The following is a 27,699-nucleotide window of genomic DNA, read 5'->3' as shown; positions in this document are numbered from 1 at the left end:
AAAAAAAAAAAAAAAAAAAAAAGAATAAATAGCCAATTGTAGAAATTGGCCTGTGGTCCATGATGAAGATGTGTCAGAGACAAAGCTGACAAAGTCCTGTTCTTAGTGGAGGCTCTATTTAAGAGGAAGAGCTAGACACTGAACAAATAAACATGGAAATGTCAGTGAATGATGAGTGATGTGGTGAAAATAAACTAGTGTGGCATGAAGGAGGCTATTGGGATTGAGTCATCTGTGCGGGTCTATCTAGTATATATTTAACCTGAGATCCAAATGGCAAGCTGGAGCCGGCCACATGATGGGGAAAACTTTCAAGAGAAGAAAACAGACTGTGCAAATTCTCTAAGGCTCAAATCTTGCCTTTTCTGGTGCTTCATCTTTGTTGTTCATAAGACTAATCCAGGGAGACATCATGTACAAATAAATTCTCACTAAGCAATCCAGAATGAGCCAAACAAATATTTTTAGTAAGAAAGCCAGTTATAGTATGGATTAAAAGGAAACAGATTATAGCTCATAATGTACCAAAATGATGTGGGCCAAAAGTGTGTTGCTTTATGATTCACTTAAAATATTTATATTTGTCTTTATTTCAGAAAGAATTTAAGGCATTTTCCAAAGAAGCATAAATCATGTTCAAATAGCATAAATAAACAATGGAGTGAAAAAGACAAAGTAAAACAAGGTGAAGACAATGTGGGAAAAAGAATGGGGGTATAAATGCCCATGATAATGGCCTAGAGTCTGGCTACGTCAGGGCCATGAGTTTTCCAGAAGCCCATGCAAAAAAAGTGGGGAGGAGGCTATTAGTCGCACAATTCAAAATACCTATGTAAATATTTTTGACAGTATCAAATTATGCAGTGGTTCTCATAAGTGCTTGCTACCAAAAGTAATAAACATGTCCCTCCTTAACATTCTTCCTCAGACAAAACTGCCATTTTAATCAGTGTGGTTCTTCTAATAAAGAATCATTAGAGAGGCTTCTTCAATCACTCCACTGTACAACTCAGTGAAAGTAATTCCTCAAAAGGCCAGCCTTATGCAGAATAGGTATCCAGCTCATTGTTTAACAAACTTTATCCAAAAATATAGTTTTTAGTAACTTAGACGTTCATGTAAATGAACCTCATAAATTCTTCCCTGAATATTACTTTTTAAAACTGAACTACTGATGGACCTAGTAATGCTGATCTCTGTCTGTGTTCCCTACTAATCTGAAGATTATAGGAGTGGAATGTTGCCTGTTGCACACAGACTTCAATGTCTTAGCCGAACATTTTCTGAAGGTTATAATTAAAATCATTCTGTGAAAGCTGAAACTTTTTGTGAAGCTATGGAAAGACTGAGAGCTTCCTCAAAGTAGAATATTTATCATCTACTTAACATTATCACCTACCTAACATTATTGCATATTATATCATTACCATACAACGAAGAGGAAAGATACTAGAGAAAGTCTCAATAAATATTTTCAGCAGAATAGAATATTATATGCCTAACAAGCTGTAGCTGATTTTAATTACTATTCTGTATAACACTAAGATGATTATATTTTTTAAAGAGAACACATAACAGGAAAAATAAAATGACCAAAACAATTCCAACTTTTCTAGAGATAATTCTTAGAAATAAAACAATATTAAACATAACATCTCAAAAACATATAATTATGATAAATCTTATGAAATTCACTTCATACAAATAGATATACTGTTTCAATGTACAGACAAATCAAATGCATTCTTACTGCAATCTAGTTTGTCACTATGAATTTAGATCAATATCTCCAAACAGTGAAGGAGCAGCAGGAGTTATATGCTCTTATATTCTCTGGGCTACACCTCAAAAGGGAGCCTTTCTTTTTTATATTAAAGGGAAAACTTTCAATGTAAAATTATCAGTACATTTCATGTAGAATACTACATATATCAATGAGATCATTTACATAATTTTAGTTACTTATCTTTAGATGTTTTTGTAGTTGCTAAGAACTTCCAGGAACAAAACAACAGCAACTGTTTTATTTATTAAATCTGACTTTTACCTTATCCAGTTTACATACTTAATTTCATGGCAATTTCTTGAAAGTTAATCTCTGAATCTCTGAAAACTAATCTCAAAATCTAAATCATAATTTAAATATGAATTTCTTGCTTCTAATATCATAATGATGAAATTTATTGATGAGTATGAAAATTGAGCAGACATATAAACAGAAAATCAAGGTAGGCTTTTGTAAAATTGTCAGGATAAAATAGTAGGGAATGTCCCAAATATACCAGTAGTTTCTACATACATATGAGTTTTTGTGTTTATTTTTCTCAAGAGATAATATAGTACCCAATAAATACATACCAATTGGTGTAAATGAAGTCTCCAGTACCACGCACCAAAGAACATAACAGCTATTGAAAAGATTTCCAAGTCTGAATGAAGTTTGCAGAAAATAAAGTCTCCCATAAACTGCTAAGAATATTCTCAGACTTCTAGTGAAAAATGATATTCACACATAAACCATACATTTCAGATTTAACAGGCTTGTCCTGATTTTTTTTCATTCATAAATGCATTTGACAACTCTTTAGGAGAACATCTACTATGTAGCAGACATTTTCTGGTCATGAAGATACAAGCAATTTAAAAGACTGGCAAAATATCCACCTTGAAGGAGTTTATATTCAAGCAAGAATAAACAATGTAAACTGAAATCAAAGGAATACATCCAACAAGATGATTTTAGATGATGATGTGAAGAAAAATCAAGGACAATTATATTACAGAGCAACAGGGGAGTTGGAGTTGTGTGTGTTATTTTAGTTAAGGGTGATCCAGATTGCCTCTCTGAGATGATAGGACATATTCTGGATTGTCTTCTAATTATATGGTATGTTTGCAAAGTTTGCCAAAGTATATTGTCACTGTGGAGATGCAGGAGCAAGCTAGGCTTCCTCTGCTCCCACTGACGAACACAGACAGATACACTTTGCCCTGTCAAGTGCTGCTCTCTTTTACACCATCACCAAGAGCTTTTCTACAGATACCAGAACTACAACCTAAAAGAACAGATGCACACTCTGAGTTCTAATCTCAGGATACCAGAAGACAGCCTTCAAAAGATCTCTCCACCTGGTCTGTCACTGGACCATTAATATTAATAGAAAAGAGAAGCAACAGCATCTACTGTGATGCTAGCCAAAATGTATTGGGTGTCCACCAAATGCCAGTCACAGAATTAGGCTCTTCAAACCATTTGCATCTCATAAATTCCTCACAGTGTCCCCGTTAGGTATTATTTTGCAGATGAAGACTCCAATGTTAACAGAGATTAAATCACTTGCTCAGGGTCAAGCAGACAGATTGCCAAACCTGAGTTATTCCCAAAGATTATCTCCCGGATATAGCTGTCTCATGCAACTTCCTCCCTATTAAAGGCAAATGCACTTGTTGTGTGTGTATTTGGTGGTGTGTGTGTGTTGGGGGGGTTATACATTACACTTTGAGTGTGAATTTATTTCTCAACCCCTCTCTTGAAAGCAAATATTAAAAGAGAAAAAGATGACTGAAAGCTAATTATGTAGTTAAGTATATAATTAAAACATATCCACTGTACATAAAGGTAACTTAATGGGATGGTGATTATTTTTCTCTAGATCTTAAAAGAATAAATATTAATATGCTGTTTGCTAACTGGTTCTATTTTCAATGTTTTTTATTTCCAAATAGGATGAAAACATACACAAGTTACTTTGTTTACTTCAACAGGTATTTGCTGAGCCCCTGCTTTATGGCCCATGCTCCCCTAGGCGCTACAGTATCTGTATGTTGTGCATCTGTACAGGGCTATTGTAAAGATGCACAATGAAACACAAAGCAAAACGCCTGTTTTCCACCCTCAAGATTTTACGATCTACTTTGAGATACAGGGCATGATATAATGTATGAACAAGTATCTCTTGTTTACAGATACCTGATAATCACACACCCTTGATGGTAGGCAAACCCTCTCTCTCTCTCTCTCTCAATATACTGTGACCTCTGGGAGACACAGAGGAATGGCATAGAAAGAGAAGCTCTACTTAGACCAGTCATACCCATCCACTCAACTCTGACAGTCAATCAGGGAAGGATGATGCAGCCCCATTACTCTCAAGCCCAGTAGCCTTTACCATTATTTTATTTCAAAATAAAAATATTCTCAGCTAGGTGCTGGGTCACACCTGCAATCCCAGCGCTTTGAGAGTCGGAGGCAAGAGAATTACATGAGCACAGGAATGCTAGGCTGCGGTAAGCTATTATCACACCACTGCTCTCCAGTCTAGGCAACACAATGAGACCCTGTCTCTAAAAACAAACAAACAAAAAAATTCTGTAAGAATAAATTGCCTAGAATAGTACTATTTGTTTTTATTGAAAAATATACATATTTTTGTTTTTACATACATATTCTCTGGGCTATACCTCAAAAGGGATCCTTTCTTTTTTATATTAAAGGGAAAACTTTCAATGTAAAAATACTTTGTTTTTATTGAAAAATATACATATAATATATAAATATTTTAAAACATTGAAATAATTTAGGGCACAAATTAAAAGTCACCCTCTGACTGCTCCTCTCTCTCCCTACGTATGAGTAAACACTGTAAACAATTTGATGTTAATTCCCCAAACAACAAACACATACACAAATACAAGCATATATAGACACCTTGTTTTGATGTATACGGTTGTCCCTCAGATGCAGAAAGGGATTGGTTCCAGGACCTCCCTTGAATACCAAAACCCATAGATCTCAAGTTCCTTATATAAAATGACATAGTATAACCTATGCACATCCTCCTGTATGCTCTTAATCACCTCTAGATTACTTATAATATCTAATACAATGTAAACGCTATGTAAATCGGTATTATACCATATTGTTTAGAGAATAATGATGAAGAAAAATGTCTGTACATATTCATTACAGATGCAATTTGTTTCCAATATTTTCATTCCACAGTTGGTTGAAGTCCACAAATGCAGAGCCCAAGAATATAGATCAACTGTGTGTATATATATATATGTGTGTATATATATACATACATACATTTATTATATGCATACAATACACATATATAGACACACAATACATACATCCACACATCCATAACTTTTTATTATTGTTGAGACATACAATATATTAATAATAATGTAACAATCATCTATGCATCACTCATAAAACTACTGGAAAATATTATCAAAATAGTTAAACTTCCCCCATCTCTCCAAAGCATTACCACTTTATCTGTATTATAGTCCTCATCCATTTATTTAGACTTTTATTATATATGTGGGTGTCCCTTGTGGGGGAGTGCAGTTCTAATACTTCATTGTTTAGGTCCAAGGCCACATTTTCTGTCCCTTACATAGACATTAAGACCCTATGCTCAAAATTCGAGATGAAGCATACATGCTCAGCAGGTGTGGATTCAGTGTCAAACTCCCAGTCACATGACCCATTTCCTACTTATGTCTAGCCCACGGATTTCCCTACTGTGTTTTAACCTTAACTGTACATTTAAAAGGAGGTAATTTCTAAGTAATTTAATAAGGAATCGTTGTCAGTTATCTACTTCATTATGTTGCAAGAGATATAAGCATTCCAAGATTCAGTCCCTTAAAAATATAGACACCATTCCATGTCAGTATAGGCATTCAGTATATGGATATTTATTTGATTCTTTTTAACAGTTATATGTGTTCAAAAAGATGCTATTTACTATCTGTAGAGATTTATTGTTCACAACTTCTGACCATCTTGTATAATTTGCAATTAAAGTCCTTGTAAATGTTTTGCATGCATGCAAATATTTTTCTAAAACACATTTCTACAATGAAATTGCTGGTTTAAAGAGTTCTTTTTCACTTTGATATATTGTAACACATTTCAAACCCAAAAGCCTCTTTCAATTTGCAATATTACCAAATTTGAATGAAAGTCCAGAATAAAAATTTATAGGAAGGGTCCCTGAGACAATCATGTGAGTAATTAAAGGAGTGCATTCATGAAAACTAGATCACTCTTCCCCAGCAACTTGACAGCCAGGAGTGGAGGCTGCATAACAGGGCAAGTAAATGGAGCAGTTTCTCACTGAAATTTGAAGATAACTTTGTGTAATGTCTATAAAAATTATTGTTTAGAAAATGTCTACAAAGAAAAAGAAAAGCTACCAAAACACCATCTTTGCCTTAGCAAGAGCGCATGTTTCCAGTTTCCATGATTTGCTTTCAAAATGACATATCAGATATAGTTTTCATGTCTCTGAACTCTAAGTAGGCCCACATTTTAACATAATAATGTAACTTTTCTCAATGCATTGAATAAAGACTTACATATATGTTTCCTGTTCAAGCTCTGTTAATTCAGATTTCCTAATATTTTGAATACCAAAAATTACTCTTAAATGTTTGGTAGAATATTCAAGAGAATGAATAGCCAAGCCACAGAGTAGGAGAAAATATTGGCAAAACAGTATATCTGATAAAGGAATGTTATTCAAAACATACAAAGAACTCTTAAAACTCAACAATAAAAAAAATCTGATTCAAAAATTAGCCAAAGACCTTAACAAACAGCTCACCAAAGAAGATATACAGATGGCAAATAAGCAGATGAAAAGATGTTCAACATCATATGCCATTAGGGAATTATAAGTTAAAATAATGAGATTCCACTACACACCTATCAGAATGGTCAAAATATAGAACACTGACTACACCAAATGTTGGCAAGGATGTGAAGCAACAGAACTCATTCTTTGCTGGTGGAAATTCAAAATGGTACAGCTACTTTGGAAGACAATTTGGCAGTTTCTTACAAAATTAAACCTATACTTACCATATAGTCCAGCAGTCATGCTACTGGGTGTTTACCCAAAGGAATTGAAAACTTATATCGACAAAAATAAAGAAAAAAGAATAAAAGGAATGAACAAAACCTTTGAGAAGTATGGGATTATTTAAAGAGGCCAAATCTATGAATCACTGGCATCCCAGAAAGGGAGGGAGAGAAAGCAAGCAATTTTGAAAACATATTTTAGGATATTGTACATGAAAACTTCCCCAACCTTGCTAGAGATGTCAATAGTCAAATTCAGGAAATACAGACAATTCTTGCAAGATTATACACAAGATGATCTTCTCGACGCCTCATCATCATCTTTTTTTCGGTGGTCATGATGGAAGTAATGTTAAAGGCAGCTAGAGAGAAAAGGCAGTTCACATGCTAAGTGAACGTCATCAAGCTAACTGGATCTCTCAGCTGAAACCCTACAAGGTAGAATAAATTGGAGGCTGATATTCAACATTCTTAAAGAAAAAAATTGTTCAACCAAGAATTCTATATGCAGCCAAACTAAGCTTTTTAAGTGAAGGAAAAATAAGATTCTTTTCAGGTAAGCAAAAGTTGTGGTAATTCATCGCCACCAGACCTGCCTTACAAGAGATCTTGAAAGAAGCACTTAATATAGAAAGGAAAGACTGCTACCAGCTAACACAAAAATGCATTTAAACACACAGACCAGTGTCACTGTAAAGCAACCACACAAACAAGCCAACATAATAACCAGCTAACAGAAAAATGACAGAATCAAATCCACACATATCAATACTAACCTTGAATATAAACGGGCTGTATGTCCCACTTAAAAGGCATAGAGTGGCAAGCTGGATAAAAAAGCAAGACCCAGTGGTATACTGTCTTCAAGAGACTCATCTCACATGTAATGACACTCATAGGCTCAAAGTAAAGGGATAGAAGAAAATCTACCAAGCAAATGGAAAACAGAAGAAAAGCAGAAGTTACAATCCTAATTTCAGACAAAACAGATTTCAAACCAACGAAGATCAAAAAAGACAAAGAAGGGCATTACATAATTGGAAAGGGTTCAATTCAACAGAAAAACCTAACTATCCTAAATATATATGCACACAACACAGGAGTACCTAGATTCATAAAGCAAGTACTTACAGACCTACAAGGAGACATAGGCTCCCACACAATAATAGTGGGAGACTTCAACACTCCACTAACAGTATTAGACAGATCATGAAGGCAGAATATTAACAAAGATATTCAGAACCTAAATTCAATATTGGACCAAATGGATCTGATAGACATTTATAGAACTCTTCACCCAAAAACAACAGAATACACATTTGTTTCATCACCACATGACACATACTCTAAAATCAGCTACATAATTGTACATAAAACAATCCACAATAAATGCAAAATAACAAAAGTCATACCAAACACACTCTCTGACCACAGCATGATAAAAAAAAAAAGCAAAACTATGAAAATCACTCAAAATCATGCAGTTACATGGGTAAGTAATGAAGTTAAGGCAGAAATCAAGAAGTTCTTTGAAAATAATGAAAACAAACATACAACATACCAGAATCTCTGGGACACAACTAAGGCTGTGTTAAGAGGGAAATTCAGAGCACTAAATACCCACATCAAAAAGCTGGAAAGATCTGAAATTAACAACCTGACTTCACAGCTGAAAGAATTAGAGAAGCAAGAAGAAGTCAACCCCAAAGCTAGGAGAAGATGAGAAATAACAAAACTCAGAGCTGAATGGGAAGAAATTGAGACGCAAAAAACCATTCAAAAGATCAACCAATCCAGGAGTTGATTTTTTTGAAAAAAAATTAATAAAATAGATAATCCATTAGCTAGACTAATGAAGAAGAAAAGAGAGAAGATCCAAATAAACATATTTAGAAATGATGAAGGGAATGTTACTACTGACCCCACAGAAATAAAAACAACCATCACAAACTACAGTGAACACCTCTATTACACACAAACCGGAAACCTAGAAGACACAGATAAATTCCTGGGCACATACACTCTCACCAGACTGAGCCAGGAAGAAATCGATTCCCTGAATAGACCAGTAACAAGCTCCGAAATTGAATCCATAATAAACAGCCTACCAACTAAAAAAAGCCTGGAACCTGACAGAAACGCAACCAAATTCTACCAGATGTACAAAGAAAAGCTAGTGCCATTCCTACCGAAACTGTTCCCAAAAATTGAGGAGGAGAGACTCCTCCCCAACCTATTATATGAGGTCAGCATTATCTTGATACCGAAACCTGGCAGAGACACAACAAAAAGAAGAAAAACCAAGCCAATATCCTTGATGAACATCAATGCAAAAATTCTCAACAAAATACCTGCAAACTGAATCTAGCGGCACATCAAAAAGCTAATCCACCATGATCAAGTAGGCTTCATCCTTAGGATGCAAGGTTGGTTCAACATATGCAAATCAATAAATGTGATTCATCACATAAATAGAACTAAAGACAAAAACCACATGATTATCTCAATAGACACAGAAAAGGCTTTTGATAAAATTCAATACTCCTTCATGTTAAAAACGCTCAGTAAATCAGGTATTGAAGAAACATACCTCAAAATAATAAGAGTCATCTTTGACAAATATACAACCAACATTACACTGATGGGCAAAATCTGGAAGCATCCACCTTTAAAACTGACAAACGACAAGGACGTCCTCTCTCACCACTTCTATTCAACATAGTATTGGAAGCCCTGCCCAGGGCAATCAGGAAAGAGAAAGAAATAAAATGCATTCAAATAGGAAGAGAGGAAGTCAATCTCTCTCTCTTTGCATATCACATGATTCTATATTTAGAAAATACCATAATCTCAGCCCCAAAGCTCCTTCAACTGATAAACAACTTCAGCAAAGTTGCAGGATACAAAATCAATGTACTAAAGTCACTAGCATTCCTATACCAACGACAGCCAAACTGATAATCAAAGGCAACCCCATTCACAATTGCCACAGAAAAACAATAAAATACTTAGGAATACAGCTAACCAGGGAGAAAAAAGATCTCTACAACAAGCATTACAAAACACTGCTCAAAGAACTCCGAGAAGACACAAACAAATGAAAAAACATCCCATGCTCATGGATGGGAATAATCAATGTAATTAAAATGGCTAGACTGTCCAAAGCAATTTATAGATTCAATGCTATTCCTATCAAACTACTGACAGTGTTCTTCACAAAACTAGAAAAAACAATTTTAAAATTCATATGGAACCAAAAACAAGCCTGAATAGTCAAGGCAATTCTCAGCAAAAAGAATAAAACTGGAGACATCACATTACCCAACTTCAAACTATACTACAAGGGTACAGTAACCAAAACAGCATGGTACTGGTACAAAAACAGGCACATAGACCAGTGGAACAGAATAGAGAGCCCAGAAATAAAGCTACGCATCTATGACCATTTTATCTTTGACAAAGCTGAAAAAAGCAAGCAATGGGGAAAAACTCCCTATTCAACAAATGGTGCTGGGATAACTGGCTAGTCATATACAGAAGATTGAAGCTGGACTCCTGCCTTACATTACATACAAAAATCAACAAATAAACTCAAGATGGATTAAGACATAAATGTAAAACCCAAAACTATAAAAATCCTGGAAGACAACATAGGCAATACCATCCTGGTCATAGGAATGGGCAAAGATTTCATGACAAAGATACCAAAAGCAATCAGAACAAAAGCAAAAATTGACAAATGAGATCTAATTAAACTTAAGAGCTTCTTCACAGAAAAAGAAAATATCAACAGAGTAAACAGACAACCTACAGAGGGGGGGAGAAAATATTTGCAGATTATGCATCTGACAAAGGCCTAACACCCAGCATCGTTAAGGAAGTTGAACAAATTTACAAGGGAAAAATAAACCCATGAAAAAGTGGGCAAAATACATGAACAGACACTTCTCAAAAGAAGACATAAAAGTGGCCAAAAAAATGTATGAAAAAAAGCTTGACATCACTGATCATTAGATAAATGCAAATCAAAACCACAGTGAGATACCATCTCACACCAGTCAGAATGGCTATTATTAAAATGTCAAAAATCAATGGATGCTGCTGAGGTTGTGGAGAAAAAGGAACACTTACACTCTGTTGGGAGTGTAAGTTAGTTCAATCGTGGAAAGCAATATGGTGATTTTTCAAAGACCTAAAAAGAGAACTACCATTTGACCCAGCAACCCCATGAGTGGGCATATTCCCAGAGGAATAGAAATCATTCTACTGTAAAGACACATACACATGATGTTCATTGCTATTCATAATAGCAAAGACAGGGAATCACCCTAAATGCCTGTCAATGACAGATTGGATTAAAAAAATGTAGGACATATACACCATGGAATACTATGCAACCATAAAAAAGATGAGATGCTGGAGGCTATTATCCTTAGCAAACACAAACAGGAACAGAAAACCAAATACCGCATGTTCTTATCTATAAGTGGGAGCTAAATGCTAATAACTTATGAACACAAAGAAAGAAACACCAGACATTGGGGTCTACTTGAGGGTGCAGGATGGGAGAGGGAAGAGGAGCAGAAATGGTAACTACTGGGTACTAGGCTTAATATTGGGTGATGAAATAATATTTACAACAGCCTCCCCATGAAATGTGTTTATCTATATAATAATCCTTCACATATACCCCCAAACCTAAAAGTTAAAAATAAAATTAAATAAATAAAAACTTATGTCCATGTAAAAGCTTGCATACGGATGTTTGTAGCAGCTTTATTTATAATTGCTAAAACTCAGAAGGAACTAAAATCTCCTTCATTCAGTAGAGAAATGGATAAACTATGGTATATCCAAACAATGAAATATTATTCAGAACTAAAAAAGAAATGAGCTGTCAAGCCATGAAAAGACATAGAGGAAACTTAACTGCATGTTACTAAGTGAAATAAGCCAATCTGAAAAGGCTACATGCTGTGTGATTCCAATTATGTAACATTTGAGAGAAGCCAGAAATATGGAGACAGTAAAAATATCAGGGATTGCCAGGATTTATGGGGGAGGGAGAGATGGATAGGCAAAATACAGAGTATTTTTAGGACAGTGAAAATATTCTGTATGACCCTATAATGGTGAATATACATCATTATATATTTGTCCAAACCCATGGAATGTACACCAAGAGTGAACCCTACTGTAAACTATAGACTTTGGGTGATAAGGATGTGTCAGTGTAGGTTCATCAATTCCATCAGATGTTACACTCTGGTGGAGGATGTTGTGATGGGGGAGGCTGTGCCTGCATGGGGCAGGTGGCATACGAGACACTTCTGTAGCTTCTTCGCAATTTTGCTATGGACCTAAATCCTCTCTAACAATATGGTCTTTCTGAAAAAAAAAGGTAGGAAGATTATTAAAATATGTTTATTTCAATGCAGAGATTTGGGATTCTCAGAAAGTCTCTAATATGGGAAATTAGTATGTAAAATATATTATATTTCCAATCAGCTAAGAAAGGAACCACATTCAATTGAGGCATTTCTTTTTTTTTTTTTTTTTTTTTGAGGTGGAGTCTCGCTCTGTCGCCCAGACTGGAGTGCAGTGGCCGGATCTCAGCTCACTGCAAGCTCCGCCTCCTGGGTTTACGCCATTCTCCTGCCTCAGCCTCCCGAGTAGCTGGGACTACAGGCGCCCGCCACCTCGCCCGGCTAGTTTTTGTATTTTTAGTAGAGACGGGGTTTCACCGTGATAGTCAGGATGGTCTCGATCTCCTGACCTCGTGACCCGCCCGTCTCGGCCTCCCAAAGTGGTATTGAGGCATTTCTACATACATATTGAAATACATAACATATCTTATTTCATTCAGTACAATTTCAAAACGATTGATTTCTTTACTAACATGTATTATGTAGAACAATGTTAACATAGATGTGGGGGACAGGGTGGAGCAAGATGTGTTATTCAGGAAGGTGTGCTTTGGTTGTTAAATACAACTGGGCATTGTGGTCAGAAAATGCGGCCTGTACAGTTGTCTACAGTAATACATTTGTTAGTATTTTCTTTGTAGCTTAAATCATGGTAAAATTTTTTTTTAAATACTATGTGTGTATTTTTTAAATGTACAAATTTACTTGATGAAAATGTTTCTGTACCTTGACGCACACACCACATATATATATATTATACACACAAATATATATACCCACTTACATGTATATATGTATAAATATACACACACGTATGTACATATATATGTATATATATGTATGTATGTATAATCAAGCTTCTCAATTGGTTATTCCATTCCTTTCTGTATTAATTACTTGCTCTACCAATTTGATAGATATACTCCTGAAAGGAATATTTTAAATTTTCCTACTATGAATATTCATTCTTCCTTGTATTTCTAAGCTCATATAGTTGACTGTCAGGCCTATAAACTGGTTAATCAGTTCCTCCTTATTTTACCAATTTAGAATGTGTACTCCTAAGGGAAATATTTTAAGTCTGCCTACTATGAATTCTTTCTGTACTTTTTGGCTTTTCTATATATATTTCAAAGCTTTACTTTATGGGCATAAAAGTTTTTAAAGTATATCATGGAATACTTATATATAATAAATATTTTAAAATCTCTGTAACAAATATAATGCACCTCACTTTGAATTCTATTGTGCCAGATACTAGCAATGCAATGTCAATTGTCTCAGTATTATTAGTAAATATTTTTCCGTTTTCCTTTGTATTCACCATTCTGTATCATCTTGTTCCTGGTGTGTCTTTCATATAGATTATGCAAAGATTTTTAATCCCGTCTAGGAATCTGTGATTTGATAAAATAACTTAATACATTTATATTTATTAAACTTACTACTCTGTCTGGACTTGTTTCTGGTATCTCCTTTTGTTTTCCACTTCTCATGCTGTCTCATGTGATGTCTTTAATGTGCTATTCTTGTTAATTTAACTAAATATTACTTACTTTTTGGTATTGTGTTTCTAATTATTTGGAAGCAACACATTTATATTCTAGAGATTACTTTTAAATTTTCAACACGTATGTTAATACTTTTCCATCAATATCACAGATCACTATCCATGTTACTCCCCACCAATAAAAATTACAAAAAGTTTGCTTAACACAGATTTTGCTCTTAGATTTTTCACTTCTTTATCTTTATCCAATCTTTTTGTATATTCAAATTACTTTACCTTCCAATTAACTAATGCTATAATTTGCTCTTTCTATTATGCAACCCTGCCTACTTTTCTTGAAAGTTAAAAAACTATATTTTGGGCTGGGAACATTTTTCATTAAACTTTATGTTTTGAAGTAATTGTAGACTCATATTCAGTTGTTAGAAATAATACAAAGAAATCCCATGTACATTTTATTCATGTTCCCTCATTGGTAATATTTTTGCAAAACTATAGAAGAATATCATAACCAGGGTGTTTGTATTGACAAAGTCAGGGTATAGAACATTTCGATCACAATAAGAATCTCTGATGTTGTTATATTGTTTCATCCACTTTCCTCATTTCCCTACTCCATCCCTGACACCCAAAAATCACAAATAAAAATTTTGTCACTATTTTATAAATGTAATCACATAATCATACAACACATAAACTTTTCATTTGGCTTTTTTCATTCAGCATATTTCTCTGGAAATTCATCTAGATTTTAGCATGCATTAATAGCTTATTCTTTTTAACTGCTGAATAGTATTCCATGTCATGAATGTACTGCATTTGTTTAGTGATTCAGCCATATCTGGGTTGTTCCTAGTTTTTTTACTATTGTAAATAATACTACTAGAAACATCATATACAAGTTTTTGTGTTAACATAAATCTTCATTTGTCGGGGATAAATGTTCAGGAGTGTGAACACTAATACTTGGTAGTTGCATATCTACTTTAAAATAATTTTTCAGCTGGGTATGTTGGTGCATGTCTGTAATCTCAGCACTTTGGGAGGCCAAGACAAGTGAATTGCTTAAGCCCAGGAATTCAAGACCAGCCTGGGCAACATGGTGAAACCCCACCTCTACAAAAAACACAAAATTTGGCTGGGCACGATGGCTCATGCCTGTAATCCCAGCACTTTGGGAGGCTGAGGCAGGTGGCTTATGAGGTCAGGAATTCCAGACCAGCCTGACCAACATGATAAAATCCCATCTCTACTAAAAATACAAAAATTAGCTGGGCATGGTGGTGCACACCTGTAATCCCAGCTACTCAGGAGGCTGAGGCAGAAGAATCGTTTGAACCTGGGAGGCGGAGGTTGCAGTGAGTCGAGATTGCACCACTGCACTCCAGCCTAGGCAGCAGAGTGAGACTCTGTCTCAAAAAAAAAAAAAAAAAAAAAATTAGCCAGGCATGGCATCATGTGCCTGTAGTCCCAGTTACTTGGGAGGCTAAGTTGGGAGGATCCCTTGAGTTCAGGGAGGCAGAAGTTGCAGTGAGCCAAGATCATGCCACTGCACTCCAACCTGAGCCATAGAGTGAGACCCTGTCTCAAAAATAAATAAATAAATAAATGTAAAAATAAAATAAAATAATTAGTCAAAGTGTTTTCCAGAGTGATTGTACCATTTTATATTCTTACCTGCAATGCATGAGTGATTCAGTCTCTCTTCATCCTCACCATCATTTGGTGGTCTCAGTTTTATTTTAGCCCTTCTGATAGGTGTGTAGTGATTTCTCATTGTGGTTTTAATTTGTATTTCTCTAATGGCAAATGGTTTTGAACATCTTTTCATGTACTTATTTACCATCAGTATACACCCTTATGTGAAATATCTCTTCTTGTCTTTTATCCATTTTCTAATTGCATTTAGATTATTAAAAGGAGTGTTGGTTAATTTGTTTTGTTTTATTTATACAAGTAGTCTCCCCTTAGCTTGCAGGTAATAATTCCAAGACCCCCAATGGATGCCTGAAACTATATACAGTACCAACCCTACTTATACACAAATTTCTTCTTTTCCTCTTCACAATTTCATGAAGCTTCATTCCTACTGTATATCTTGGCAACCTCAGCCTATGATTTTTTTTCTTTCCCCATTAAGGAGAGAACTTTCACCTTTTCACTTAAGCATGTTAAGGCTTCTCTTTGGAATGGCTGAATTGCCAGCATCACTACTTTTGCATTTGGAGGCCATTACCAAGTCAAACAAGGGTTACTCAAACTCAAGCACTGAGATACCACAACAGTCAATCTGATAACTGAGACTGCTACTAAGTAACTGACAGGTGGGTGGGTGGAATAGACAATGTGGGGACGCTGGACAAAGGAATGATTCACCCCTCACCCAAATCGAGTGGGACAGGGTTAGACTTAATAATGCTACTCAGAATGATATGCAATTTAAAACTTATGAATTGTTTATTTCTGGAATTTTCTGTTTAATATTTTTGGGCCATGGTTGACCATGAGTAACTGAAACCAGAGATAAGAGGGGCTACTACTCTGCTGAGTTTGAGAGGTCTGTATTCTATAAATAGATCTTATCCATTTGTTAGATGTGTGCTTTGAAAATATTTTCTCCTACCCAGTAACTTGTCTTCTAATCTTTCTAATACAGTCTTTCACAGAGCAAAAGTTTTTAATTTTGCTGAGGTCCAATTTATCAATATGTCCTCCTACAGACTGTGCTTATGGTGTCAAGTCTAAGTGTAACTCTAGATCTCCAATAACTTTCCTTAGAATTTCCTTGTTTTTAAGTGTTGTTTTCAAAATTTACATCTATAACTTTTATTGACAAATATTATATATATTATGATGTACAATGTGATATTTTGATATATTATACATTGTGAAATGACTAAATCATGCTTATTAACATATCTGTTGCCTCATATACTTATCATTTTTGTTTGTGGTGAAAACATCTAAAATGTACTCTGTTAGGAATTTTCAAGTATACAATACATTATTATTAACTACAGCCACCGTGCTATAAAATAGAGCCCAGAATTTATTCCTTCTGTTTAACTGAAACCTCATATCGTTTGACCAGCATCTCCCAATCTTTCTCCTCACACACTCCACCCACAACCCCTGATGTGTTAGGCCATTCTTGCATTGTTATAAAGAAATACCTGAAACTGGATAATTTATAAAGAAAAGAGTTTAATTGGCTTATAGTTCCGCAGGCTATACAAGAAGCATGGCACTGGCATCTGCTCAGCTTCTGGGACAGCCTCAGGGAGATTTTACTCATGACAAAAGGTGACGAGCAGGCATGTTTCATGGCAAAAGCAGGGTGGGCAGAGGGGCACAGGGGTAGGTGTTGCACCACTTAAACAGATCTCATGAGAACTCACTCCTATCCTGAGGCCAGCACCAAGCCGTGAGGGATCTGCCACCAGGACCCAAACACTTCCCACCAGGCCCCAACTTCAACCCTAGCGATTACATCTCAACATGAGATATGGAGGGGATACCCACACTATATTATCTGGTACCCAGTATTCTATTAATATTCTCTGCTTTTACAAGTTCCTTTTTTTTTTTTTTTTTTTAAGATTTCACATATATGTGACATCATTAAATCTGTGACATACTTTAAGTAAATTTTTGTATGTGTGAGACTGAGGTTGAGCTTTGGTTTTCTGCCAATGGATATCCAAATGCTCCAGCAGCATTGATAGTTAAAAAAGCTATCCTCCCTCCATTGAACTACTTCTGTACTTTGACAGCCCTCATGAATGGGACTGGCATCCCTAGAAGAGATCAAAGAGAGTTCCTTTGCCCTTTCCATGTGAACACACATAGAGAAGCCACCATCTGTGAATCAGAAAGTGGGCCCTCACCAGACACCAAATCTGCCAGGCACCTTGATCTTGGACTTCCAGCCTCCAGAACTGTGAGAAATAAATTTCTATGGCTTATAAGTCACCTAATTTATGGTATTTTCATTATAGTAGGCCGAAGGTACAAAGACAGTTGATTACATTGATTTTCTAATTGGATTATCCTTGCATCCCTGTAAGAAACCTCACTTGGTCATGGTACTTAAGTTTTTTTTTTTTAATTTCTGAATTCTGTTTAATTTTGTTAAGGTTTTTTGTGTCTATATTCATAATGTAATGAATTTTATCTGTAGTTTTCCTTTTCGTACAGTTTTTGTCTGGTTTTGGTAAAAGGGTAAAACTAGCTTCATAAAATAAACTGGGAATTATTTCCTCCTCTTTTGGAAGAGAGTATATAGAATTAGTATTGATTCTTTTTTAAATGTTTGATGATAATCTTCATTGAATTGATTTGGGCCAGAAGATCTTTACTTAGGGAGTTTTCAAAATGCAAATTCAATTCAATTTATGTACTTCGTGTTCCATGAATTGTCCAATTTGTATTTTCAAAGACTTTGTCTATTTTAATTACGTTGTCAATTATGTGTATAGAGTCATCCCTAGTATTACCTTATTATTCTTTTGATGTCTGCAGTCCATAGTGATCTCCCATATCATTCCTGTTTTTGAATTGAGATTTTTCTCTTTTTCCTTCGTGAGTCTTGCTAAAGCTTGGTCAATTTTATTAATCTTTCAGAGAACAAACTTCTGCTTAGTTCATCTCATTTTCCTCTGGCTTTGTTCACTCAGCATAAGTCATGATTCATTTGTGTTACTGTGTGCATCATTAATTCATGTTTTTATATAAGAATAGTATATGTGTGTATGCAATTTTTTTATCCAATAACATATCAATCCACCTGTTTTCAATTTGGGGCTACTAGAAATAAACCTCACTTGCCAAACTTTTTTCCAAAGTGGTTGGACCATTTTGCATTCCCACTATCAGTATATAAAAGTTCTAATTGCTCCAAATCCTCACCAACACTTATTAAAGTCAGTCTTTTTAATTTTAGACATTCTAATGAATGGGTAGTGGGTTTAGCTGTATTTCCCTAATGATATTGAGCAGCTGTTCATTCACTTATTTTGCCATCTATACATCTTCTTATGAAAAGTGTCTCTTCAATTACGTTGTTTATTTATTGAATTGTTTTCTTCTCTTATCATACCAAAAGTATCATATATAGCAAAGTATCATAACAAAAGTATTCTTTATATATAATAGACAGGAGTCCTTTTTCAGATATGTAGTCTATCTTTGGTTTGCCTTTTCATTTTCTTAACTATGTCTTTTGAAGAACAAATGTTTAATTTTAAATAAGTCCATTTTATTGATTTTTTTACAGTTTATATATTTGTCATATTTAAGAAATATTTTCAAATCCCAAGCTCACAAAAATTATCTCCTACACTCTCTTTGAGAAGAAAAAAGGTTTTACATTTAGGTAATAGTCCATTTCAATTTACACCAATACTGCACTGCCTTTTACTTATAACTGATTTAATGACTGTTGAAGTCAGGTAGCATATATAATTCAATATATTAATAGTATTGAGTTTTCCTATTCATAAATAAGAGTACATCTCTTCATTTATTTAGATATTCTTTAATTTTTTCAAGAGTTTTTATACATGTTAGTATAGGGGTCTTATATATCTTTTAAAAATGTAATTCCTAAGTATTTCATATTTTAATACCATTATAAATGGTACTTTTACTATTTTAACTTCTGATGGTTGTTTGCTTGAACATAAATATGTAATTGATTTTGTACCTTGCATCTAAAACCTTAATAAACTTACATATTATTTTTTGTATCTTTTTTGTAGATCCCCTCTAATTTTCTACATAGACTATGTTGAAAATTGTTAAGACTATGTAGAATTGTTAAGATGTCAATTCTGCCTAACAGCACCTGTAAAGTCAACACAATCCCAATCAACACAATCCCAAAAATACCAGCAGGTATTTTTATATGAAAATTAACAAAATGATCCTAAAATTTATATGAAAGTGAAAAGGACCTAGAACATAAATTCTTAAAATCCCAAAACAACCCAAATAAAAATGGGCAACATATTTGGACAGACACATCACCAAAGATATATGAAAGGCAAATAATCACAAGAAAAGGAAATTCATCTCATTAGACATCAGGGAAGTATAAATCAAAATAACAATGAGATATCATTACAAACCTATTAGAATGGTTAATGGGTTTCTGGCTAAAAAGACTGACAATAAGAAGATTGGGTGAGGATATGGAACAACTGGAACTCCTATAAACTCTTCACAGAAATGTCGAATTGTACATCCACTTGAATAGCTAGTTTATTTCAAAATTTAACATATACCTACCATGTAGTTCAGTCAATCCACTCCAGGTATTTACATAAGAAAAATGAAAGCACATAGCCATATGGAATACAACTCAGCAATAAAAAGAAATAAAAAAATTGGTAACATGCTGCAACATGGATGAATATTAAAATAATTAGGTTAATAATTATTAACTTAATGATGTTAAAGAGGATATACCAAAAAAATGCATAGTGTGTGATTCCATATACATAAAACTCCAGAAAATGAAACCTAATCCACAGTGACAAAAAGGAGATCAGTTGTTGCCTGAAGATGCAGAAGGAGTAAGGAGAAGAGGAATTACAAACAGGCTTCTAGACAGTACGAAGAGCATATGAGGAACCTGTTCCAACTGAGACAATGCATTTTAAGGTACTTTCCAGGAAATTCCAAACAATATTTTCACTACATATGCTCTGGTTTGAAAGTGGCCCCTTCAGAATTCATGCATTGCCATTCTCAGGGGGTTTATAAGTGAGGTCTTTAAGTGATGATTAGACGAAGAAAGCTGCTCCCTCATTAATGGGATTAGAGCCCTTTTAAAAGAGGCTTCATACAGTGTTCAGCTAGCTTGCCCTTCTGCCTTGTGACACATGAGGGCAAAGTAAGAGGGCCCTCACCAGATCAAATGCCAGCACCATGATCTTGGACTTCCCAGTCTCAAGAACTATGAGAAATAAAGGCATTGTGTAATAGCAGCAGAAAAACTAAGAAAACACATCATTCACTCCGGGTTACTGACTATATATAGGTGCAAAGAAGATGTCACCATTCGTAATGAAGAAATTCTGTACACAAAGGAGAAAGTGTCTCTCTCAGCACTCTTTCTTGTGTTCCAGCACTCTCATGTGTTTACTGTGTAAATACTTTTTTCAGATATTTCAAAATGATTTTGAGAGGGAAAAGAGGAAAATGCATATGCTTAGTTAACCAGAATTGCACACTTTCATTACTCAAATTTTTAGCTATTTATTGTATAAGTCACTTCCTTGTATAAACATTGATGAAATTCTTAACTACATTCACACAATTTACTGTTTAAAGAAACCCAGTGGGTGAACTGTTTTGCAAATACTGATTTCCTAGGTGCTCTTTTAAATTATTTTTAGTAATTTTTCTTTTGAGGTAATTTTACATTTATAGTAAAAGTTTAGGAACAATACAAATAATTCCTTATTCCCTTCATATAGAGACCACATTCAAATTTTGTCAACTTTCCCAATAATCTCTTTCATAGCAGAAGTATTATATCTAGAACCATATTTTGCACTTAGTTGCCATGTCCCTTCAGTCTGAGGCCTCTCTTGACCCTTATGACTGTAACATTTTTGAAAACTCTAGAAAAGTTACTTTATAGATTTTCTCTATTAGCTTTATGAGATCTTTTCTCATTATTCAATTCAGGTTATACATGATTGTCAGGAAAATCACAAAACAATGCTGTGTTGTTTTAAATGCATTCTACCATGGGCATACAATATTGCTTTATCTCAGTGTCAGCCTGGTTTCTTTACTGTAAAGTTGCTTTTTCCCTTTGTAATTTACAAGTATTTTGTAGGCAGATACTTAGAGATTATGTAACACCTCATTGTTTATCCAACTTTTACCCATTGATTTTAGTACTGATTAATGTTTCTTGCCTGAATTATTTTTCAGATGGTTGCCAAGTAGTGATTTTCTAATTCCATCATCCTTCTACTTTTACTAGTTGGCATTCTACCATAAGGTAATGCTGTCTCTTCTCCCCATGAATTGAGCACATTCCATATTCCATTAGATCCCAGTGAAGTAAAATATTCCTATTTTATTCAGTAAAATAATCTCTTACTATCATTTTTTATTTTGACCCTCAAGATGTCTTAGGGGTAGGCACCTCCTCTGTGTCCTTTGATACATACCTACTATTCTTTGAGCTCTTCCTTACTTTTTGACATAAGATACTCCATACCTTGCTTAGCCCCAAACCTGGAATCAAGCATTTCTTCAAGGATACCTGGTTCTACTTACTGGAGAATGGTATTTAGAAACCAAAATGTGGGTGCTAGGTGTGCTCATTGTTACCAGGATGTTGCTATTCCCAGGCCCTTCCAGTAGACAAAGTTGGAAAGTAAACGTAGGTATATGCACTTAAGTATATGTAAATACATACAAATCTATATTTATTTCTATTACATCTACACATATTTCTATTATTGAAAGTCATGAGATCACACCAACACCTCCAATTTCAAATCAACACAGGGTTCATTCTAGCTTTCCCTCTACTATCTCTGTGACTCCTGTGTCCATCAGAAAGAAGGCTGACATGAATATATATTTTTTCAATATATTTTCAATATATTTAATTATTTTCTCAATACCCTGCCCCCACCTTGTATGTAACAAATCTTCAGACCCTGCCAGGCCACTGCCCACTCAGCCCCTTTCTTTAATCATGCTCCGATACTTTCCAGGTGAACTCCCAACTTAGCTGTCCTTGTCCTATGGGTCTTAGCTGTTCTCTTTGTAGGGTTCATGGCTTCTTAATTGAATCACCAAAAAAAAAAAAAAGAGCGGAGGTAGGAAAGTCTATGTTATTTTTGTAGTCTCATATTTCCATTGATCACATTAAAAATTTGTGTGGATTAAAAATATGACTTATTTCTTTCTTTTGTGATGGGGTCTCGCTCTGTTGCCCAGGTTGGAGTGCAATGGCATGGTCTTGGCTCACTGCAACCTCCACTTCCTGGGTTCAAGTGATTCTACTGCCTCAGCCTCCTGAGGAGCTGGGATTACAGGTGTGCACTGCCATGCCTGGCTAATTTTTGAATTTTTAGTAGAGATGTGGTTTCACTGTGTTGGCCATGCTGGTCTTAGGTCTCAAATTACTGACCTCAAGTGATCCAGCTGCCTCAACCTACTGAAGTACTGGGATTACAGGCATGAGCCACCATGCCTGCCCAAAATATTATTTCTTTTTTCAAAGTTATTGATGCCATATTGGTATATGCACATATTATTATTTCTAAGGTTATATAGTGAGCTATTTATTGAGTTGAATTTTGAGTCACTTTGAAAGCTATTTAAAAGCTACATGAAAAGAAAATACATTAAGGCAGAAATGAAAAATAAATGGGCTGGTAACAGAAACATGTCAATTAAAGTAACATTTTAAAAAACTGTTTTGAAGTAAATCAATGACAACACTTAACTTGGACTCTGGGAAAAATTTTATAAAGTGAACTGCTTTCTTTGTCTTCTGCCTCCTCTAAATGCTCTGAGATTATAAAGAGTAATGCAAATTTTGATATAGGAAATGTCTTCATAACCTCAAGCACTGGGGAAGATCACCTGACAATCATTACTCCAAAAAATATATTTACAATATTTAAGTTGAACATATTATAAGTACCAAGCTTATATTGTATTGCTTCCCTAATAAAAGCATTTTCCTAATCATTTTTATTAAAATGACATTTTACCTTTATTAATGACAACTTATTTTTAAATATTAAAACATCTTTCTGGAGGGGAATTTCACCTCTGGCCATAAGTGAGTAACTAGTATCCTTCTTATCGCCAAACCACTGCCCTAAACAATCATAAGCCTGCCTAAATAGGACAAAACATTTCTTTTCATGTATTAAACAACAGGTAGCCCAAGGCCGTGATCCTTATGAGAGGGGGAACAACCAAAGGAGACCTCCACACACACTACAGCTCTCTGATAAAAGCAGGGGGTATTTTTAAGATATGAACAGGGAGGTCAATAAAGTGAAATAATGGGTTTGCTGAGGGTTGGCAGCAAATTGGAGTTTAGGGTTGCATACATGGCTGGAAGATGTGCAGCGGGGTACTAGAGAAGAGCTAGCTGGGCAATAGCAAAATATATAAGTGATGCTGGCTTTGACCACAAGTTTGATAAGTCCACTTCATAATATATATGCCAAATCAGTTAATGCAAATTTACACCATGTGAGTAGAAGCAATTTGAGTGGAACAGAGAAAGTGATAGAGTGATTCCATTCTATTTGGAGTGGGTCATAACACACTTAGAGAAATGTAGTGACTTTGGTTTGCCACATCTTCAGTACACAAATTTAAAAATTCTATGGTGATTTTATGATGATCCCCACTATTCAGCTTTTTAATAATTTAAGATTTCACACTCTTGTGAGTGTGATCAGGCCTGACCAAGATATATAACTGCCCTGAGCATCTTCCAATCAATAATCCTCAACTAATTATTCTATTTACTTAATGGGAATGGGAGAAACTAAAAAGTTTCTATTTCTTTATATAAAATGTGTGTGTGTATACAAACACACATGGAATATATATATTCCACTATATATAATATTTATATATATCACAAATACATATTCTGTAAGATGTAAACTACTAAATCTTACAAAACTTGGAAAGTTTGTGAAATGTATTTTTCATCTTATACCTACATATTATCTAATCAGAATATCATTGTCCAGAATTCTAATGCAATGATTTTTAGGCATAGTTTTGTAATGCTTCAAAACATCTTCAATGAAATTTAAAAGTAGTACAAATTTATTCTCCTGAGTCAGCTGGAAACAAAATTAGTATCAATTTAAAATTATTTTTGAAACTCCATACTGCACGTAACACTTTCATAAGCATCTCAAATCAAAAAATATTAGCAATAAACAAATTAAGTAAGAAATAAACTAAGTAAACAAACTAGGTAAATAAGTCCTACAGGTAAAAAAGAGGATACAAGTATTCTCAATATCAGTGAATAGGTTACTTTTTGCTATTGTTTTAAATAACATTCATGGATTATCTTTAAAGTACCTCACACCAATTAAGTTTTCTTAAAACATTCCTAACTTAAACTATCCACAAGGGGGACATATTGTCAGATACTGCATATTTTCCAAACTGAAAGAAGCCTGTGTCAGGTCCCACTGACTCAACACAACAAAGCATAGATAACGAGACATGGAGTTGCCAATTTCAATTTGTGAGTGGTAAATGGAGATTTTAGCTCAGTTTCTCAAAACGTGGCCCAGAAATCAAAATTGTAGCAAACATTTTTGCTGCTTCTTAATATGTTCAGATTGCTGGGTGCCTCCTCTGACCCAAATCAATTCCTGTGAAAACTATTGAGTAAGGTCCTAGAAGAGAACAGTCCCTAGGTAAACAACGTCCATTTCACAGGTGGCATTTCTTCACTGGTTTTCTAACATGAAACAAGATAGGCTACATGTTAGTAAAATCTTCCAATTTTGTGAAATACATATAATTGTACTCTCAAAATCAAGCTCTATCGTAATCAAAATTGTTGCATAAGGAACTGTGTTACATCCAGCTTTTAGTCAAAGAGAATTTATTATCCATTTTTCTCCCTTCAATTATTTAAAGTGAACATCAAACCTTAAAAATGCACTCCTCACCACTGCAATCTAAGCTAACGCCAGAGAATGTCATATGTATTCAATAAAATACGAAGCATGGTGGTGCTTGTTTTCTGGTGATTGGACCTAAAGCGTTTATGAGACATGTTGCTATCACTTAAAATTCTTCAGCACAGAACTTGCTGGTGATTATTAAAGGGTGGGGGTTGGGGGTACTTGATAAATATCCATTTGAGTTTATTTTCTAATTCTGTAGAAAGTTCACATATATTCCTAATTTTGTTATTATCACTTGGAAAGAATCTTGAGGATTTTAAAATAACAAATGAAAACGGTATTTATTAAAAACAATTCGTTTATTCTCTCAGGCTAATTGTACTTTATACTCTAGAAGCGTAGAGAGCAAACACACATTCTAAATGTATTTATTTTCTGATTCTTTTGTTGCAATTAATACACCACGTTGCAGAAGGTTTATGCTTCTGCCTTTTAAAAAATTATATAGGATTATGTATAATCAATAATCATTAAACTAAAGGCAAAGAAATCTGTTAGCTCCATCAATTTTATTTCGCTCTTGCATGGATTGCCTTTGCTCACATTTTTGACAGAAAAAAGAATCAATGCAATTGTAAGACTCTGCACCCCACAATGTGAGCTTCACTTGAAACAATGGTCGTATCGTCCAAGACAGATCATCGGTAAAGTTCGGCAGAAAAACTTGGGAGATCTTGCAAATCTTGTTATGTGAAGCCAGTCCTCCCAAAAGACCTATTCGACCACACCTTTGTCCTCCTCGTCCTTTTTTTGCAGGCTCATTAACTCGCATTATTTTTTTGTTCTCCGCAGTTCTCACTTGCTTTTCTTCAGTCTTTGCTAGGTTCTCCGCGATCTCCAGTGCAGCCTCTTCCACTAGCCGCGATTCTGCCTCTCTCAGACGCTGACACGTAACCTCCCCCTATCCTCACCCCAAGACCAAGAACAGCTACAACTGCTTCTGGGAGACGTGGGGGGCGGGGGCAGGGCGGGAGCACCTCGCGCCTCCCGCTAACTCTCGCCGCCGGTCAGTACCCCCTGAACTGGATGGGACCATGGGAGTCCCTCCCCAAGGGCCTCTACTTCTGACTATGGCCCGCACGCCCCACCCTTGCCCAGCACTCAGGCAACCCCCGGGACGCTTTGCTGGTGCCAAGCTTCAATCTCTCGTTCTCATTTTCTCTTGTCCTCATGCTCTCTCTTCTACTGTATTTTTGTCAATTCTTTAATGGCGAGGAAAAAAAAAACCAAAACACCAGCTCAGAGCTATAGTCTCCTTCCATAAATACGTGTGTGCTTTTCAGAACCTTTCTCTGTCCCTTTCTCCTGCTAACACATGTGGGGTCTGCAGTGCAAAGGACTCTCCTTTCGTCCAGTGACCAATGGCAGTCTCTCAGTTTGCCAATTTCATTCATCACGCCCGCACCTACTGAAGCCTACTCCTCACCAGTTCAGCTTTCTTCCAGTTAATCGTATTAACTGCTAAGCACCTCCTCCGCCTTTTCGGGTTCTATTACCGCCGTCATTAAAAAAAGAAAGAAAGAAAAGAAAAAGAAAAAAGAAAATCCAACACGAACACGCAAGACAGCGTGAATTCAAGAAAGAAAGTGTGCGTGTGCAACACAGTCTGAGTGTGTGCATCCGTATGCATCGCCTGCCTCAGCCTGCCCAGGTACTGAACATGTGGCTGAGAGGTGCACGACAGTCAGAGGGCTCAAACTTCCGCTGCCAGGCTGAGGCTGGGCCCTCCCAAGCTCACCTGCCTGCGTTCAGGTAACTGGCTAAGTGCCCGCCCGGCCGCGTTCCAGGACACCTGGCCGGGACAGAGCGAATGCCAGCGAACCCCAGGGCGCCCTCTCCCGCGCGTTCGTTCTCTAGCCCTCCTTCCCTGGGAGGGGTGGGGTGGGGGGTGTTCTGTTTTCATTACTGCACCCCTTCCCCTAAAGACAACGGGACTGCCCTCCTCCACAGCGCCTTACCTCAAACAGGGGACCGATCTTGTTCTTCTCCAGGTAAGCCTGGATCCGGGTTTGCGGATGAGATGCCATGGGGAACAGATGGGACCGCGGAGAGAGTGCGGGGAGAACGCGCGGCTGTGCGCCTCCGCTGGGGACAACCCTCCTTTTACCCGGACTGGGGCCGGGACAGGAGCTCCGGAGCCTCGGCTGCCCTGCGTGGCTGGCT

The 27,699-nt window shown here is 35.7% G+C and overlaps 1 protein-coding gene and 1 long non-coding RNA gene across 2 annotated transcripts in view; one reads left to right on the top strand and one right to left on the bottom strand.

Moving 5' to 3' along the window:
- The window catches only part of LOC105510919 (chromosome unknown open reading frame, human C8orf34), a 500,972-nt gene that overhangs the window by 472,773 nt on the left and 500 nt on the right, over positions 1-27,699 (bottom strand). Inside the window, exon 2 of the mRNA XM_011940919.1 lies at positions 27,495-27,697. Coding sequence (XP_011796309.1) covers positions 27,495-27,697 — 203 coding nt within the window. The remainder of the gene's footprint in view (positions 1-27,494; positions 27,698-27,699) is intronic.
- LOC105510920 overlaps positions 27,343-27,699 on the top strand; it is a 28,286-nt gene continuing 27,929 nt past the window's right edge. Inside the window, exon 1 of the long non-coding RNA XR_001001631.1 lies at positions 27,343-27,527. This is a non-coding gene — a long non-coding RNA (uncharacterized LOC105510920). The remainder of the gene's footprint in view (positions 27,528-27,699) is intronic.

Source organism: Colobus angolensis, unplaced genomic scaffold, assembly GCF_000951035.1.
Source record: "Colobus angolensis palliatus isolate OR3802 unplaced genomic scaffold, Cang.pa_1.0 Scaffold194, whole genome shotgun sequence".
Lineage (NCBI taxonomy): Eukaryota > Metazoa > Chordata > Mammalia > Primates > Cercopithecidae > Colobus > Colobus angolensis.
This window is presented reverse-complemented; position numbering and strand designations above follow the sequence as displayed.